This window comes from Saimiri boliviensis, chromosome 10 (genome assembly GCF_048565385.1).
Source record: "Saimiri boliviensis isolate mSaiBol1 chromosome 10, mSaiBol1.pri, whole genome shotgun sequence".
NCBI lineage: Eukaryota > Metazoa > Chordata > Mammalia > Primates > Cebidae > Saimiri > Saimiri boliviensis.
In genome coordinates this window covers 89452821-89470911 of record NC_133458.1, presented here as the reverse complement: position 1 = coordinate 89470911, position 18091 = coordinate 89452821, and the positions used below count along the sequence as shown (strand labels likewise).

Sequence of the window (18091 nt, the reverse complement as noted above, 5' to 3'; positions counted from 1 at the left end):
GTTGCCCTCCATATTCATTTGGCCAACAATTCCTGCTGATTTCACCTTCTTAATGATTTCTCAAATTTACTCCTCTCTCTAGTTTAACTGCCATGGGGTTCTTCAAAAGTTTCCTGATTCCTGCAGGCAATGTTAGGTGTCTTTCTTCTGCCTTTTTGTCGTATTTTGAGCATAACTTCATTGTGGGACTTAGAATATATATTCTCATTACATTGAAATCATCTGTTTATACATGCTTCTCCATTCAACCATGATATTCTTTATTTTTTATTTTTTTTGGGGCACAATTTGACCTTTCAATGTTATTCAACCAACCATGATATTCTGAAGGGCAGTTTTAAAAAGAAAATCTTGTATCTCTAGTGCCTAGCATATGATAAGGCTCAATGAATGTTTGAGGAAGGCAAATGACTTTGCTATTTTTAGCCCAACTGGCAGGATAAGTGCTACATTGACTTTTGCTGCATTCTTACTATGTATCAGATATTTGAACAGAAAGATGAGAAAGAAACAGTTTCTGCATTGAGTACATGGACACTAGGAAGGGAGCAATATATACCAGGGCCTACTTGAGGGTGGGAAGAGGGTGAGGATTGAAAAACTACCTATCAGGTACTATGCTTATTATCTGGGTGAGAAAATAATCTGTGCACCAAACCCCTGCAACATGCAATTTACCCATGTACCAAACCTGCACACACATCCCTTGAATCTAAAGTAAAAGTTGGAAAGAAAAAAAAAAAAAAAGAAATAGTTTCTGTTTTGGAGGAGCTCGGATAACAGCAAGGGAAAATATAATGACTAAGAGCACAAACTAACTGTGTGATCTTTTATCAATTATTTAATTTCTCTGAATCTCAGTTTCCTTATCTGTAAAATGAAGCCTATTATGTATATTTAAATCTTTACAAGAATTAGTAGAATAAGCTATAATGCAATGCAATCTTACAAATTCCTGTAAGGATTAAAAGAACTATTTTTTGGTACTTAACACAGTGACAGGCATAGTAGACACAGGTTGTTATTATTAACACTGATGAGCCTAGAAGAATATCACAAAGCGAGGGAATTTTTTTTTTTTTTTTTTTTTTTTTAAAGAGGGAGTCTTACTCTGTTGCCCAGGCTGGCTTGTAGTGATGAAAATGTCACTGTAAAATTATAACTGAGACAGTGAAAGACATCTGACCTCACTAACTCCATCTTTCATGTAACCTCCATGCTGTCCTTCTTCCCTCCTGGGCATAGGCTGAACTAACTTTGGGAGGAATTTTTAGTTTACAGCTGAGAACAAAGACGATTAACAGCTCTTTCCGAAAACAAATCCTTTTCTTGCCTAAAAAACAGATCAATGTTTGATATATTTTTTTAGAGCCTACAAAATGCATCAGCTGGCACCACCCTGATTAGTAAACTGGCTCATCTGATCTTGAGGTCCCAATCCAGGAACTGACTAAGATTCTGATCCTCCCCAGATTGCTCCTGGGAATAACACTATTGTAAAGCCTAAGATCAGGATTGAGATATTTGTCAGATCCTGCGAAATGGATCAGCTGGCACCACCCAGATTGGTAAGCCGGCTCATCTGATCTTGGGGCCCCAACCCAAGAACTGACCCGGTACAAGGTAGCTTCCACTTCCTGTGATTTCATCTCTGACCAACCAATTAGCACTTCTGACTAACTGACTGCCTCCCCAAGCACCAAATTGTCCTTAAAAACTCTGATCCCTGAATGCTAGGGGATACTAATTTGAGTAATGATAAAATTTTGGTCTCCTGCACAGCCAGCTCTACGTGAATAACTCTTTATTGTAATTTCCCTGTCTTGACAAATCAGCTCTGTCCAGGCATCAGGCAAGGTGAACCCCTTGAGCAGTTAGTTACAGCGACTGTCCCAATCACAGCTCACTGCAGCATCAAACTGAAGTGATCCTCCCACCTCAGCCTCCCTAATAGCCAGGATTACAGGTGCAAGCCACAGAGATCAGCAAAGGGAAGTTTTTAGGATCACAGCCATTGGGTACAGAAAATGACTATGTACCTTCACAGTGAGGCAGGAAAGTCTTAAAAGTCAAAGCCTTAGAAATGTCTTAGATCCGCTGGGCACCATGGCTCACACCTGTAATCCCAACACTTTGGGAGGCCTAGGCAGGTGGATCACAAGTTCAGGAGTTCAAGACCAGCCTGACTAATATGGTGAAACCCCGTCTCTACTAAAAATGCAAAAAATTAGCTGGGTGTGGTGGCACGCACCTGTAGTCGCAGCTACTCAGGAGGCTGAGACAGGAGAATCGCTTCAACCTGAGAGACAGAGGTTGCAGTGAGCTGAGGTCACACCACTGGACTCCAGCCTGGGCGGCAGAGCGAGACTTTGTCTCAAAACAAAACAAAACAAATAAACAAAAAAAGGTGGGGAAGAAATGTCTTAAGAGCCCTGAAAATCAATGAAGTCTTAGACCTGGGGGTCAAACCTCAAATATGACAGCAGCCAGAAATTTATTCTATCAGAGGTTGGGAATCACCAGGGAGCTTCAAAGGCAGATCAATGGCCAGGTCCTAGCCCCAAACTCGTAAGAATTTCTAAGAGTTGGTCTCCAGCGTGAGTATGGTTTTACTTCTCCTAAAGTGATTCTAATGTCCAGCCAGGGTTGAGAACCACTGCTATTCTAAACCAATGCGGGTAAGATAGGAAATCAAATGTCATTTCCTATTTCATTTCCTCGATTGTTGCAATGGAATTTCTCAGCTTCAAAAGTCCAGAATTTCATGTGAGATTTCGCAAGTTCTAAAATGTTGGCAAGTAATTAATTAAAAAAAAATTCGGGTCAAAGAAAACATGGATTTGGACCCTAGTGAGTGTGTCACTTCTTTTTATTTATTTATTTATTTATTTATTTTTAAATAGAGATAGGGTTTCACCATGTTGGCCAGGATCGTCTCAATCTCTTGACCACGTGATCCACCCGCCTCGGCCTCCCAAAGTGCTGGGATTACAGGCGTGAGCCACCGCGCCCGGCGGTGTCACTTCTTAACCTTTCTAGCAGTTCAACCTCAGGTTTGAACAAACAACCTGATTCTGAGAAGTTAAATAACTTGTCCACGGTTACACAGCCAGTCAGAATAACAGTTGGGATTAAAACCCAGTTCCTCTGAATTTAATTAATGTTCTTTGTACGTCAAGGAAGGAACACCTGAAGATGGGCTTTAAAAATGGGCAAGAGGAACGCGAAGTTAGCCAGCCATGATCGTAAACACGCATGCGCTTATTTCTGGCGGCGTGGCGGAAAAGCAGGGCAGGTTAAAGGCGATGAATTACGACCGCTGCTGGCGACGCTCACGACTCCTGCCGTAAAGGCCGTGTGTTGCGCCTGCGCACCTTCTTTCCCTTTCGGATTTCCGACGCGTTGGTTGCTGTAAAGGTTCTCAGCAGCGCCACACGGCCGTCGCCATGGTGAAGCTGAGCAAAGAGGCCAAGCAGAGGCTGCAGCAGCTCTTCAAAGGGGGCCAGTTTGCCATCCGCTGGGGTTTTATCCCTCTTGTGATTTACCTGGGTCAGTGAGAGAAGAACCGGGAAAGTGACTGGAGGGAAGAGGGTGGCGGAGACTGCGGCCTGATTTTTGGCCATCGGGGGAGGGAGAGAAAAACAGGGGATACCGCCGTTCATGGCCCTTGAGGCTGCCTGATCAAGTGGGGCCGATCTTCCCTGAGTTCGAGTTCCCGTTCTATCGCTTTATAGTTGCGTGGTCTTTAACAAATCTTGCAATCCCTCCTTTTCTATTTTTGCATCCTTAAAGTGGAGGTCATACTTCTCGGGCTTGTTGTGAGAGTTGGATGACCCCAGTGGATGTGAAAGCGACTAATTCACTCTTTGGCATTAGGTGGGTTCTCAGGGTGTTCGTCCTCACCTCTCCATGTGGTCCTAAGTGGAAAGAGGCCTGTTCTGGGAATCTAGACACCTCGTGAAAGTACCACTGCCATGAAAGCATGGTTATAATAGTCGTTAGATGTCTCTGCTTTCTTACCTGTACAATGAAGGGTTTGGATGATTTCTATTACTGGCCCCATTTTACAGGTGAGGAAACAGCCATAGAGAAACTTTTTTGCCGTGGTCGCACAGGTGTGTTGAGGGTGTTACGGGCTCAGGCAGTGGGGCACCAGAGCCCATAGTCTTAACCACTATAATGTACTTCGAGGATTTGGGGTTTTTTTGATTTTCGTTTTTGAGACAGAGTCTCGCTCTGTCACCCAGACTGGAGTGCAGTGGCGCTATCTTGGCTCATTGTAACCTCTGCCTCCTGTGCTCTAGCGATTCTCCCACTTCAGCCTCCCAGGTAGCTGGGACTACAGGCTCGTGCCACCACGTTCGATCACTGCAAGGATTTGTAAGTGCCCGGGCAAATATTTTTCAGTTAGAGCTGCACAATGGGACCTTATTCTGTAGTTTTTTTCTTTTCTCCTTTTCTTTTTTCTTCTTTGAGACACAGTCTCGCTCTGTGCCCAGGCTAGAGTGTAGTGGCGCGATCTCGGCCCACCGCAGTCTCTGCTTTTCAGGATGAAGCGATCCTTCCTCCTCAGTCTCCCGAGTAGCTGGGATTATAGACTTGCAGCCATCGATAGCGACTAATTTTTATATTTTTTTTTTAGTAGAGACGGGGTTTTGCTATGTTGGCCAGGCTGGTCTCAAACTCTTGGCTTCAAGTTAGCCTCTCCCCTCCTACCCTCCCGCAGCCTCCCAAAGTGCTGGGATTACAAGCATGAATCACTGAGTCCAACCTGTAGTTTCTTCTTACTTTATTTTTTATTTTATTTTTTTGAGACGGAGTCTCACTCTGTTGCCCAGAGCGGAATGCAGTGGCGCATTCTTGGCTCACTGCAACCTCACTTCCCGGGTTCAAGTGATTCTCCTGCCTCAGCCTCCCGAGTAGCTGGGACTACAAGGCCCGCCACCATGTCCGGCTAATTTTTTTCTATTTAAAAAAATTTTTTTTTTTTTTTTTTTTTTTTTTTTTGAGACAGAGTGTCGCTCTTGTTACCCAGGCTGGAGTGCAATGGCACGATCTCGGCTCACCGCAACCTCCGCCTCCTGGGTTCAGGCAATTCTCCTGCCTCAGCCTCCTGAGTAGCTGGGACTACAGGCACGCGCCACCATGCCCAGCTAATTTTTTGTATTTTTAGTAGAGACGGGGGTTTCACCACGTTGACCAGGATGGTCTCGATCTCTCGACCTCGTGATCCACCCGCCTCGGCCTCCCAAAGTGCTGGGATTACAGGCTTGAGCCACCGCGCCCGGCTCTATTTTAAAAATTTTTACAAAAAAAATACAGTCTCATACCGATGCAGTGGTTGCTGTAAGGGGGGGGTCCTCTCTGCGCCTGACCGCCGTCGCCAGTCTGAAGCTGAGCAAATAGGCCAAGCAGAGGCTTCAGCAGCTCTTCCGGGGGAGCCAGTTTGCCATCCGCTGGGGCTTTATCCCTCTTGTGATTTACCTGAGTCAGTGAGAGAAGAACCGGGAAAGTTTAGAATGGCAGTAGTTCTGAACCCTGGCTGTACATTAGAATCACTTTAGGAGAGGTAAAACCATACTCACGCTGGAGACCTACTCCTAGAAATTCTGATGAGTTTGGGGTTGGAACCTGGCCATTGATCTGCCAGTATGGTTTCACTATATTGGCCGGCCTGGTCTGGAACTCCTGACTTTGAGATCCGCCTGCCTCGCCCTCCGAAAGTGCTGGGATTACAGGTGTAAGCCACCATGCCCAGCCAGTTTTTTCTTTTTAATTTTATTGCCCCACTCAGTCAGTTTGGCAAAAGAGAAAGCAGATTTGTTCATCCTAGCTGTGTCAGTTTGAGCATATAGTTTGACAATTCTACAACTCAGTTTCACATTTTAAAATACTATGATTTTAACAAGGTGCTGCTTCCTTTTTGATTTAGGTGTCGTGTGTTGTATAAGATAAAGTACACTGTGTGGCTGAGCAGCTGTGGTTTCTACTTGTCCATGAGTTGCAAGTCAACTGTGATAACCTGGGTATAGAACTCAAAAAAATCTTTTTCCTCCCTATTTTGAGTGCAAGCTTTTTTTTAAAAAAGCATTGCTTTTCTAGATTTTAGTGACTTTGTATGGATACCAAGGATTAGAGTAAATATGACAGCCAGCTGGTGTTTTCACCGGTATTCTTGTAGCTCCTCTTCCCTCGATCCACTTCTTTCACTTGCTGATGGAAGGCCGTTCTCTGGCTGGGCAAACACTGTGTTAGCTCACCTTTTAGCTAAGAGGTGTGGAAGCTTGATTCTTCCCCTTCTTTGTGCCACCTTCTTTTTCATTGTGTATGCCAGGTCCTATTTTAGCTTGCTCTTGCTTTTTGTGTCCCTGTGGTTCTTTGCTTCTCTGTCTTTTCATCTACTGTTCCCTCCTCCCTGTTTTGAGATTCCTATTCTATTGCTAGAAAGCTGTAGCTGGTTGCTACAATCTGCATGACAGGGGCTTTGGTCTAAGGATGGATAACGCATTCCTTTTCCATACTAGAGTTTATTTTTCTTTTTATACACACTGGCTGTGTTCTCTTCCTAGGACTACCATTATGGTGATTTTTCACCCCAACATTCAATTCAGGTTATACAAGATTAGTGTTAAGACTGTCTTTCCAGTACTTGTTTATCATTGTCTTTTTCCTCATACTGTATATTTAGTCTAAACCAGTTCCCATGTTGAAATAGAGACAGGGTCTTGCTGTGTTACCCAGGCTGGTATTGAACTTCTGGCCTCAAGTGATCTTCCTCCCAAAGTGCTGGAATTACAGGCATGAGCCACCACACCTTGCTCCAAGTTCTTTTACTTCCTCCACCTCAACTCACTAAAACCAGCAACTGCAAATTGAACTTTAAATGTAATTCAGGTTCAACTGTAACTTTTAGTGCTTTGGGGAGTACAGTGGTATAAAATATGACAGGCGGTGACACGATCATAGAGAATCTGTCTGGACATTTACCATCAAAAAGGTTGTTTTTTTAGACGATGTCTTGCTCTGTCACAAGGCTGGAATGCAGTGGCACGATACTGGTTCACTGCAGCCTCCACCTTCAGGTTCAAATAATTCTCCTGCCTCAGCCTCCCGAGCAGCTGGGAATACAGGTGCCTGCCACCACACCCAGCTAATTTTTTGTATTTTTTGTAGAAATGGGTTTTACCATATTGGCCAGGCTGGTCTTGAATTCCTGACTTCGTGATCCACCCATCTCAGCCTCCCAAAGTGCTGGGATTACAGGTGTGAGCCATAGTGCCGGGCCCAACAAAAAGGTTTTAATGAGCCACTTGTTGGAAGACAATCCTCCATGTTCTCTTGCATTTCTGCACATCTTATAAGCAGAGACTCTGATGATCCTTTGTTCCATATTATCTTTTGAGGGTGTTTGCAGAACAAGCAGCCTTGGAAAATAGTACCTCCAGTCAGAGCAATGGGAGATGTGCTTACATTAATGGGAGATGTGCTCCCATTATAAAAGATTCTGGTTCCCTAAACTCAGGTTTATCTCCTGCAGTGCAATCCATGACATGTGCAGGTGTCATCTGAACTTTTCTGCATAGAAATTGAGAGTTGAGGAACTGAAGCAGAAATGATGCTCTTACAGCTGGGAGTAATTAACTGTTCTTTGTCTCTGACTTAGAATATTGTCTATACCAGGCGTCCCCAAACTTTTTACACAGGGGGCCAGTTCACTGTCCCTCAGACCGTTGGAGGGCCACCGCATACTGTGCTCCTCTCACTGACCACCAATGAAAGAGGTGCCCCTTCCTGAAGTGCGGGGGGGTGGGGGGGTGCTGGATAAATGGCCTCAGGGGGCTGCATGTGGCCTGCGGGCCGTAGTTTGGGGACACCTGGCATCTGTGAAACTGGGAGGCCAGCTTGTTATCTTCTAAATAAGATAAAACTGCAGACCCCTCATAGTTCTTGAAACCTTTCTGACAATCAGTTACTTCAACAAGTGAGCATATATGTTATCAGATTAATTTGTCAGTATATTTTAAACGGTAAAAGATAGGCTTAACCATACTTGTCATGAGTTGATTTAATTAGGTTGTTAAATAGTAAGTATTGAATGATCCATCCCCTGCTGCCTCACCCTCACCCCCACCCCCACCCTGTCCCTTTTCTGTCATTGGTCTTTGTTTTTTAAAAAGAGAGGTTTGTGGGGGATAAAATATCCTCAGTTGTGTTTTTAAAGAAGGTTTAGTTTACTTTCCTCCAGGCATGGTGGTTCACGCCTGTAATCTCATACTTTGGGAGGCTGAGGTGAACGGATCACTTGAGCCCAGGAGTTCAAGATGAGCCTGGGCAATATCATGAAAACTTGTCTCTAGAAAAAAATTAAAAAGTTTAGTTGTTTGTTTTTCCAAATATCAGTTTGCTCTTCATAGTCTTTCATCCAGTATAAATTGGGAGTTGTGGTATCTTATTTCTCAGTAATGACTAATAATGAAAGATAGAGCTTGCTAAGGATAATTGTGCTAATTGTGTATGTAACAGGAATAATGGCCATGTGTGCTGGCTTACTAAAAAAGTTGTTTGTTTTGGTCTGGACATGGTGGTTCACACCTGTAATCCCAGCACTTTGGAAAGCTGAGGCAGGTGGATCATTTGAGGTCAGGAGTTGGAGACCAGCCTGGCCAGCATGGTGAGACCCTGTCTCTACTAAAATTTAGCTGAGTATGGCATTGGGTGCCTGTAATCCTAACTACTTAGGAGGCTGAGGCAGGAAAATAGCTTGAGCCTGGTACGAAGAGGTGTTACAGGCTGCAGTGAGCCGAAATCATGCACAGCGCTCCAGCCTGGGTGACAGTGAGACTCCTGTCTCAAAAAAAAAAGGGAATAAGATAGCTTGTTTTTCCTACTGATTAGTCCTGGACATAATTTCATACCGTACTGAAAATTGGAGACTGTTCTGTAGTGCAAGTAAAGCTAGATAGTACTGGTTGATTTAGATACCATTCTATCTATCCTAGGTTGAATTACAAAGAAGAAGAAGTCTTGACTGAAAATGTTTTGTCTGCTAAGGTTTTAATTAATATTTTTTCTCTTTTATCTCCTTGATTCAGGATTTAAGAGAGGTGCAGATCCTGGAATGCCTGAACCAACTGTTTTGAGGTACTGCTATTAAAACTAAACATTTCAGGACAAATTTTCATATAGTTGTGCTGAATCACTAGGATATAAAAGAGTAGTAGTGGCAGTCATTGAAATCGAGCTTTATCAGTCAGTATAATTTTGGGCTATTGGAAAACTGCAACTATTTTCTCTTCCCCCTCCCAATTTGTATTTACTATACCATGTTACAACTATAATGATGAAGCATATTTTAACAAGAATTAATTTATTATCCTACCACTTTAAAATGCAGAACAGTTTTAAATTTCCTATATTCCCATCTTATCCTCATTCAGATGAATACAACCTTATATGTCGTTCTCACAAGGGTATGCGGGATTTTGTTTTCACCTAAAATTTGAGTTGCTGTCCCACATATTTTCCAGTTGTGGATTACCTAGGTTTTTCAATATTTCAATATTTTACACAACAATATAATTAACACTTGGGTGGAGTGTGGTGGCTCACGCCTGTGATCTCAGCACTTTGGAAAGCCAGGGTAGGAAGATGGTGGGAAGATTGCTTAAGGCTAGGAGTTCAAGACCAACATAGTGAGACCCCCATCTCTAACCAAAAAAAAAAAGTAAATAAATAATTAACATTTGTGTATATGTAGCTTTTATAGATTTTAATTTCCTTATAAATTCTCATAGGATTTATAAAGTATATGAACATTTATGGCTCTTGACTGCCAAATTCCTTTCTCAGAAACAATCTTGCTGGTATTGGTAAGCACTTATGAAAATTTCACACAACATACATATTCATACACACATGTATGTGCATACTTGTGAAAATAATATGCATAGGAATAATCTCAAATAGGCAAGTTTGCTCTGGAGGAAGGACTGATACTTAATGGCACTGTGATGACCATGACTGCTACACGCTGGTGAATTGGATTTCTGCTTGATCCTGTCTCTTGTGGGTTGCCCTAACAGACTTTTCACTGACTGTTCTAGGGCTTCATTTATTTTCTTCAAACTTCTCTGAGCTACATTTTTCTAGAGTGGGCAGAAAATACTTTATTCACTGTCACCTTCAGTGTGTCAGCCACTGCTTTAGGTGCTTTTTACGCAATGTATCTAATTGTCACTTCAGTCCTTCAGAGCAGGTTATACAGTTAGTAGGTGGTAGAATATGTTCTATTTCTAAAGCTTACACTCTTTCCACTGGGTCATGCAACCTTCCTCAAGTAATTTTACCTCTGCCTTTACTTAGCACAGTGCCATCTGATACGAATTTCCTCTACCCCATATGCTTTGCTGTTCTCTTCTTTTTCAGAGCAAGGTCTTTTTTTATTCTCAAAGGGTACTACAATATGTGTCTTCAACTTGTTCACTTCTGCAGTTACTCTGTTTTCCCGGATAAAGTTCTTTAACAAATGGTCTTCCCTACTTTCTTCCCCTCCCTCTCTTCCTTTAACTGTTTATGGCATGACTTCTAAAAACTGTTTTCAGAGATTCTCCACTAACTCCTTTATTCTTAGCCCTTACTCTATTTTCTTTTCTGTAAAATAGGGATTGAGGTAATATACCTGCTACCTACTAGTTGAGTGGCCTCGTCCTTAGAGAAACATTACCTTGGGAAACAGAGAGGACTACTGAGTCAAGTTGTGTGGAGATTTTCTAAGTATTGGAAATTACCATCAAATACCTTTCTCCAAGAAGCCATTAACCTTCCTAAGCGGTCATCGCCTTCTTTATCAGTTGGGGCTAGTAATACCTACGTAATGAAGTTGCCATGAGCACTGAATAAGAATATTATATTTGAAGTATTAACAGTATTATCAGGTAATATGTGATCAGTAAATCGTAATTTTTAATCTTTCCGATGTCATCTTCTCATCCCTATTTCCTTATCCTATGAGAACAGTGCTCTGGCTATATGATACTGCATGCTCAATCCCAGAATAAACTATATGTGGTTTTATGCCTTTGCTCCTGTATTTGTGCTCCTTTAGTCTGGAATTGATTTTTCCCTTTAGTTTCCGCTGGGTGAAAACCTGCTTTTAGAAAAGCCCAGTCTCAAATGTTGCTCCTTCCGTAAATCTTTTCCTTTCCTCCTAGCTAAAACTACTCTTTTTTTGTGTTCCCATAGTTTTCTTTCTTTCTTTGTAATTTTTAATTTTTTTCTTTTTTTTTCTTTTTGAGACAGAGTTTCTCTCTTGTTACCCAGGCTGGAGTGCAATGGCGCGATCTCTGCTCACCGCAACCTCCACCTCCTGGGTTCAGGCAATTCTCCTGCCTCAGCCTCCTGAGTAGCTGGGATTACAGGCAAGCGCCACCATGCCCAGCTAATTTTTTGTATTTTTAGTAGAGAGGGGGTTTCACCATGTTGACCAGGATGGTCTCAATCTCTCGACCTCGTGATCCACCTGTCTCGGCCTCCCAAAGTGCTGGGATTACAGGCTTGAGCCACCGCGCCCGGTGTAATTTTTAATTTTTATATTGCCTAGTCTGGTCTCAAACTCCTGGGATCAAGTTACCCTGCTGCGGCCTCCCACAGTGTTGGGATTATAGGTGTGGGCCACTGTGCCCAGCCCCATAGTATCCTTTTGTATCTGTCATTTTCTGCCTTGTATTATGCTTGTGGCTATATTTTGTCCCATAAGCACCTGAAGTTGTTGTTCAACAAGTATTGAATTAACCTAATGACACTCATTTCTTGATAGTCTTCTGTGGGTTTTTTGTATTGTATTTTAATTTTTTATAGAGACAAGGTCTCACTGTGTTGCCCAGGCTGGTCTTGACCTTCTGGGTTCCAGTTATCCTCCCACCTGGGCCTCTCAGTATGCTAGAATTACAAGCATGAGTCACAACACCTGGCCATCGTGGTCCTGTGGATAGGAATTGATAAAGCATTGCATCTTGTACAAATTTTAGGCTGGACTTGCATGCTGGGAAATAACAGTTTTGTGTGTGTTCTGGGTGATTTAGGATACAGAAGTAGGGATATTACAATGTGTCTTTCTGTTGTCCTTTTTTGGGGCTGCATTTATCCCAGCAAGATTTGAATCTTCAATGACTAGATGAAGCATCCCTGTCCTACCGCTTTTTATTTCTTAAACTTACTGTCTTCTCTGCTTCTTTCCTTCTTGGTGCTAACTCTCGATTTTTTTTTCCGTCATTAAGAGCATCTTCTGGTTTCTTTCCAGAGGTGTGTGTGTTTTAGGAAATAATTGAGCCAGTGCCTGCAAAGGGTTATTGAGTTACGGAATTTCATGCACTGTGCAACATAAAATTTATTGTTTATTAATATAAAGTCTATTGTTTCTACATACATTTATTATTTATATAATACATATGTAAATAATACAGTTAATGATTTACCAATTTGTTTCCCTTGCCAAATTGTTGGGTTCTTTGAGGTTAGGACCACATTCATCTTCATATCCTCTTTTACCCAGGATGGCTCTGTTTTTTTTTTTTTTAATATTTGACCTTCTGAAAGGATGGCTCATTTTATGTGGTCAACAAATGTTGACATGAATGCCTTATTAAAAAGTACTTTAATATACAGGGGGCAGTGTCATAGTAAAACATTTAGAGAAACTATGTGAATGTCAAGGCAAGAGATTGAATGCCTCCGCCTCCTGGGTTCAGGCAATTCTCCTGCCTCAGCCTCCTGAGTAGCTGGGATTACAGGCATGCGCCACTATGCCCAGCTAATTTTTTTGTATCTTTAGTAGAGACGGGGTTTCACCATGTTGACCAGGATGGTCTCGATCTCTTGACCTCGTGATCCACCCGCCTCGGCCTCCCAAAGTGCTGGGATTACAGGCTTGAGCCACCGCGCCTGGCCTTTTTTGTGGTTTTTTTTTGAGACAGTGTCTCACTCTGTCACCCAGGCTGGAGTGTAGTGGCACAGTCATGGCTCACTGTAGACTTGACCTCCTGAATTTAGGTGGTCCTCCTACCTCAGCCTCCCAAGTAGCCAGGACCACAGGCGTGTATCACCATGCATGGCTAGTTTTTTTTTTTTGTAGAGACAGGGTTTTGCCATGTTGCCCGGGCTGGTTTCGAACTCCTGGGCTCAGGAGGTCCACCCGCCTTGGCCTCCAAAAGGCTGGGATTATAGGCATGAACTATCATGCCCAGCCAAGAATTTATTTTCCTATCTTAACTGCGTAAAAATACTTAGGGTTTAAGGGGAGATTTTAATATGCATCTGAAAATTGGAAATAGTTATGTGTTTTCTTCTTAGGCACAGGGAAAATATGTAAAAAAATAAACTTTACGAAACTGTCATTGTCATTTTATAAGGCAGTTTTATTCAACTGGGCTACATTTTTAAGCAGCAGGATTTACAAATGAAACCAACTCTTTTCTCCTTCTTGGACTCTATTTTATAGAGTCAACAAATGATTTGGGAGTTTGGACTTCTTAATGGCTGGAATGTTTGGGGTTAGAATTAGTTGAGGTGGAAGTGGAGGCTAATTGCTCCCTAGGAACATAATGGTTTTAAGAGCATTTAGGTCACATCACACTCTACCCACTTAAATGATATGTTACTATCTCAGAGCCTCAATTTTCACATCTTTAAAATAGTAATCGTAATTTGTAGTTGTGAACTTTCCACAGTGTTTAATGTACTGAAATGTTAACTAAATAAATGTTACTTTAATATTATTGATGTTGTATCTAATAATGAGATAGCTTTGTTTTCTGGGTTTATCGGGCCTACCTGTTCATGGAAATCAGTAATCATTTTCCTTTTGCTTGACTTCATTTTATGTCAGCTCACATTTTTTTTTTATGGTAGGTAACTGCGCTCAAAAGTAACTAAACTGTATTTCTTTTACTATAGGTCCGTATGTTTAATTTGCTTGTTCAGTGGGATTGATCCTTGTCTTCTGACAACTCTGAATTTGATAGATGAGGAAACAAACATAAATGTATAAAATTTTCTAGGTCTTAGGTTGTGTCTAAAAGATTTTTATTTTGGGATTTATTTCTCCTCTTTACAAAAATTTTAGCCTACTTTGGGGATAAAGGATTATTTGGTCTTCTGGATTTGGAAGCAATTTAGCAGACAGCATGGAAGATGTGTACTCTGGCTTGGATAAGAAACGGGACATCGTTTGGTCACCAGTTGGATGGCACAAGGCTCGTCACAGATGAATCTGTAGCAGAGTGGAACTTGTACTAACTTACAATAGAATGTATCAGAATAAATGTTTTTAACAATGTTATGTCTTGAGTCTTTTTTGAATTGAACATGCTGTTATCAGGTAAAAATTAAGCTTTTTGGTACTTTTTCAAAACAGGGAATTTCTGTGTGTACCTAGGGTGCTATTTAAACAAAAAATTTTCCAAGTTAATTCCTGCCCATTCACTTAACATACGGATTACAGTTTCCCTTTGCAGCGAATCAGTAACTCCCTTAAGGTAGCAAGAATACAGATAGTTTTCAGTTCGTGGCAAACCAAGCCATTACTTCTTCCTCTGCATTGAAGTTCTGACTGCAAGAAATAGGAGTCCTGGCAGCTCTATTGCTAGGGGATGGGAACTGCACTGCAGAGTTTTGTGTTTGATTTATTTGTAGGTTAAATGTGAGTCTAAGGTTTCCCTCAGTTGTGTTAGGAAACTAGAGCTGCCTGGGCAAGAGCCCATGGAGAACTACATGGAATAGTTAGCACTATTTTCTGGTAGAAGAAAAGGCAGCTAATAAATGGAAACTAGTTTTCAGTTCTAGATACTGGTTTCCTGGGACCTTCACCTGTATTTGAATCCTTTTATTACTTAGTTTTTTCCATTCTTCTAACAAAATAGTGTTATTTACTATGTGTAGCCGTTGTTACTAATATAAGAAAGTAGAACCTAATATAAGACAGTTTAGAAAGAGCCCATTGGGTTGAATATTTTAAGCATCCAGTGTTGAGTGATCATGAATATAATCCCTCTCAGGTGTTGGGAGCTGTCATCACCAGAAAGTTCTTATTTCTAATGTAAAACCCTCTTAGCTATTGAAGCCTATTTCCTCGTCTTCTTACCTTTGCCCTGGAGATGTAGAAGACTATTGTGGCAGCTTATTGCATAAGGGGATTTTAAAGTGGAATTTTTGAGAGCTAACTGCAGAAAATCAGTTTTGGTAAGTACTTAACATAATTGCTTCAGCATCTTGGTGAATCTAGCCATGTGTAATTTTGCTGAAAACTGAGCATAGTATTAAAATTCCATAGAATTGCTTAAGTTTCCGCCCCCACCCCCTTCCTTTTTGCCAAGTGTGTTGTAGGGAATTTTCGTATTTTGTTTATACATTTTTCTTCTGTTTCTCACTCAGGTTTTCCAGAAATTGAGAAAGCTGTGGCAGATATCTGTTTTGATAAAATAGTAATGTGAATGGTAAAGATAACTGATTGTATTCTTTTAAGGATTACCTTTGTGAACCCCAGATATCTAAGACAGGTCTCAGTCAGTTTAGAAAGTTTATTTTGCCAAGGTTAAGGATGTGCCCATGACAGGCTCAGGAAATCCTGAGGAGGTGTGCCCAAGGTGGTGGTGGTGGTGGTGGGTGGGGGAGTTTGCTTTTATACATTTTAGGGAGACATGAGACATCAGTATGTCTAAGATGTACATTGGTTCGGTCTGGTAAGGTGGGACAACTCAAAGTGGGGACTTCCAGGTTAGAAGTAGATGAGAGACAAAAGGTTGCATTCTTCTGAATCCTTGATCAGCCTGAATACGGAATTTAGTCTGGGTCATTGTGTTGTGCCTTAGTGAGTCGAGGCATGTGCTGTGAGTCCTTTATTATGCTGGTGACCAAGAGGTGGCTAATGCCCAAAATTGTCTCAGCCCCTAAGAAAAAAGTGGTCTTTTATACCCTAGTTTAAAAGGGAGGGGGAACCTAGCTGAAGCAAAGTTTTCACAAAAGCAGAATAAGCAAAAAATTAAAAGATAACTAGTACATGAGAAAGAAAACAGTGCCAGTTGCAAGGGGCAAAGCTGTCATGAAAGACAATTTACGGATAATGGGGGCTCTGGGTGCTCGACAGCACCTGCATTCCCAGGCTCTGCTGGTACCACTTAATTCAGCCTCTTAGCAACAGATGCATTCCTGGAGGTGCCCAGTGTCAGCCTGCCCCAGCTACATACTATAGTTACACACTTAATTTTGGGAAAATAACTAAAATGAAGAAGCTAAGATGGAGTCTGTCCGGCTCAAGAAGCTAACATAAAGCCTGAACAGCTTTTTTTTTTAGACGGAGTTTTCGCTCTTGTTACCCAGGCTGGAGTGCAATGGCACGATCTCGGCTCACCGCAACCTCCGCCTCCTGGGTTCAGGCAATTCTCCTGCCTCAGCCTCCTGAGTAGCTGGGATTACAGGCACGCGCCACCATGTCCAGCTAATTTTTTGTATTTTTAGTAGAGACGGGGTTTCACCAAGTTGACCAGGATGGTCTCGATCTCTTGACCTTGTGATCCACCCGCCTCGGCCTCCCAAAGTGCTGGGATTACAGGCTTGAGCCACCGCGCCCAGCGGGAGATTTCTTAAATCGGCATCTGCTTGTTGGGTTAGGGACCCTAGTCCAGCTTCTCCTTGGACCAGTGCTGCTGTGCCAATTGCTGCTGACCCAGCCACACAGGCCAGCCAAAAGGGGCACTAGGAGTGGAGCACCCTGTCGTACTCTGGGGTGCAGTTCAGGAGGGGCAATGAGAAGCTGTCCCTCTGGTCCACTGTACACATAAACCTGAGGAAGCACATGAACTAGCATGCACAGGAGAGGTCCAGGTTCAGTCCCGCTAATACAGCGGATGAGGCCTGAGGTGCAAGCTAGCCAAGTGGTATTTGGTGCCTGGTAGGAGACTGTAGTTAGGGAAGTAATCAGAGACTGATGACAGGTGGCAGGAGGCATTTCCTGAAACATCCCCTAATGTAAAGGAGTGAGGATGAGTGTGACACAAAAGAAGGCCAGTGTTCAACTTGACCTCAACTCCCAATCCAACATAATATGGAGGTTTGGCCTTCAGGCAAAGCTAACAGTCTTGGGCCAGTTGAGGCTGAGTAATATTAAGGAGGTGATGCACTCCCCCTAAGATGGACATTAAGCTGGGTTAGAGGTGTTGGGGTTGCAGCCGGAGTTGGGGAGCCTGGACTGGCGATAGGACAGTTGAGCCAATGGGGCTGACCTTATCTGGGTGTGGGCAGAATATAGGGCCTCCTAAATCAGTTAAGGGGCCAATGGGTTTAGGGGGGCTCCAGGGGATCAGGATCCTCTTCTGAATGGTAAACATAGTTCCAAGATCAAACCCTTCGATACAGAGTTCCAGTCCCCATGCCATACCATAGTACAGAGTTAGGGTTATGGACAGTTACAGTAATGGGATTATAGGCTCCCATAGTACACGGTCTGGGACCAGAGGTCCGAGCTATGGAAAGGGTTGGAGACTGAGTTGGCCTCCCTGAGTAAGTAGCCAAGTTTACAGATGACCAAAAAGGGCAGAAAAACTCATAACTGTCCTGGCAGACAGTGTCAGGGTGGTCTCCAGGACAGAGGTAGAAATCTACTCCTTGGAGTCCCTTTTCTGCACCCCTCGAGCTGCTGCATCCACTTTCACTTCCAGTGTGCCCAAACCCTGCAGCAAGTTCAGTGAGTCCCACTCCTGCCCACAGGGGCAAACTTCGCTGGTCCTCGAGGGAACAGCTGGGCTTTGGGGAAAAACTTATAAATCGATTGAAAAAGAAACTTTATTGTAGGTACTTTCTTTCCAGGTGGTGTTTGCAAGCACCTGTTGCAAAAGAAGTAAGGAGAAAAGAGTAGGAGGTGGCAGAGGGCTGAATGACTGGGAACAGACAAGAAAAGTAGACAAAAAGAACTAGTCTGATGGCTGCACCCGACTCAGGCGCAGTTTTAAGGGGCCTAAGGTGGGCTTAGGTACCCATGTTTCTTGCTATGTCCTGTTGGCCTTCTTGATGCAGGAGTGATAAATCCAAGCAGGAATACCGT

The 18091-nt window shown here is 42.7% G+C and overlaps 1 protein-coding gene across 2 annotated transcripts in view; it reads left to right on the top strand.

Annotated features, from left to right (window-relative positions):
• Positions 1-3361: 3361 nt before the first annotated feature.
• Positions 3362-18091, top strand: part of TOMM7 (translocase of outer mitochondrial membrane 7) — a 176059-nt gene continuing 161329 nt past the window's right edge. Inside the window, exons 1-3 of one of the 2 annotated variants that reach the window (XM_039473038.2) lie at positions 3363-3549; positions 9093-9141; positions 14120-14335. In XM_039473038.2, the coding sequence (XP_039328972.1) occupies positions 3447-3549; positions 9093-9141; positions 14120-14135 (168 nt within the window). In that variant the 5' untranslated portion in view covers positions 3363-3446 and the 3' untranslated portion in view covers positions 14136-14335. Of the gene's footprint in view, positions 3550-9092; positions 9142-14119; positions 14336-18091 lie in introns of those variants that run through there. The other variant, XR_012512167.1, reaches the window with a different exon arrangement.